Source organism: Neophocaena asiaeorientalis, unplaced genomic scaffold (assembly GCF_003031525.2).
Source record: "Neophocaena asiaeorientalis asiaeorientalis breed wild unplaced genomic scaffold, Neophocaena_asiaeorientalis_V1.1 scaffold40, whole genome shotgun sequence".
Classification (NCBI taxonomy): domain Eukaryota; kingdom Metazoa; phylum Chordata; class Mammalia; order Artiodactyla; family Phocoenidae; genus Neophocaena; species Neophocaena asiaeorientalis.
This window is the reverse complement of record NW_020185335.1, coordinates 15,986,795-15,987,874: the sequence shown is the minus strand read 5'-3', so window position 1 is coordinate 15,987,874 and position 1,080 is coordinate 15,986,795. Positions and strand designations below refer to the sequence as shown.

The 1,080-nt window shown below is 60.5% G+C and overlaps 1 protein-coding gene across 1 annotated transcript in view; it reads right to left on the bottom strand.

The window, feature by feature from the left end:
• The window catches only part of DEF8 (differentially expressed in FDCP 8 homolog), a 16,310-nt gene that overhangs the window by 3,792 nt on the left and 11,438 nt on the right, over nucleotides 1-1,080 (bottom strand). The window contains exons 8-9 of the mRNA XM_024735641.1: nucleotides 987-1,080; nucleotides 40-120 (exon numbers count right to left, since the gene is read on the bottom strand). The exon at nucleotides 987-1,080 is cut by the window's right edge and continues 15 nt beyond it. Of these exons, the coding sequence (XP_024591409.1) occupies nucleotides 40-120; nucleotides 987-1,080 (175 nt within the window). The remainder of the gene's footprint in view (nucleotides 1-39; nucleotides 121-986) is intronic.

Below are 1,080 nucleotides of genomic sequence, written 5' to 3'. Positions count from 1 at the left end.
CAGATCCCCTCCCCCCACCCCCGGGGCAGGTGGGCTGACCTGCAGGAGCAGGCGTGCCGCCATGGCCTCCCTGCAGGTGATGAAATACGGCTTCATGAGCAAGATATCCTGGCGCAGCTTCTGTGGACGAGAGGGGCCGGTGGGCATCCCTGGTGGGGGCATGGGCTGTGCCTGGTGTGTCTGTGGGGGAGGGGCTGGCCCTGCTCTGGCTCTGTAGGAACTCATGTCACCTTACGCTCTGGGTCAGTAGGGGACAGGAGGTACCTTCCCGTCCCCCAGCACAGCCCCGGATCTGAGCGCTCCAGCCAAGATCAAGTTTTCAAGCCACAGCTTCTTGGCCAGGCAGGAGGACCCTGAGGTTCCATCGTCCGCAGTCTCTCCCCCGAGCCCAGCTCCACACGTGCACACATACCTCAGGCGCATCTGAGCTTGTCTCCATCGATGGAGACTGACCAGTCAAACCCCTCCTCAGCCCGGGATCTCGGCAGCTCGGCCTGCCGTGCCTCAGCCCGCTCCCCTTCAAGCCCCACCCCTCTCAGCACCAGCCTGAGGCACCCTCACCTGCCCGTGCCCCACCCCGGCCTCCTGCTGAATGGCAAAGAGAGTGGCCCCACCACTCTCAGGTGCGTCCAGCACCTGAGCACACAGACGTGGTTGAGTGGAGAATACACACGGGACGCAAAGACTAGTGCAAGAAGGAGTGACAGTGCAATGTATCTCCACAGTGTACACCGATAGGCTGGGTTAGATAAACTACATCACTGAAATGAACTTCACCTGCTTCTTATTTTCTAATGTGGCTACTAGAAAAATTCAGATTGCCTCTGATCCCTGTGTTGTATTTCATATTGTGGCTGGACAGTTGCTTTAGCGACTTTAACTTAAAGGACAGGGGCGGGGCCCAGCTAAGCAGGCGGCATCTCTCCGATCCACCACACCCCAGGGGGAGCAGGGTCGCCCCACGCCCGCCCCCTCCCCAGCCTCACCCGGATCTCCACCAGCTCCTCCACATAGTTGAACAGCAGAGGGTTGATCTCCCGGAGCCGGAGCACGGGCCTCGACACCATCAGCGCCAGGTAG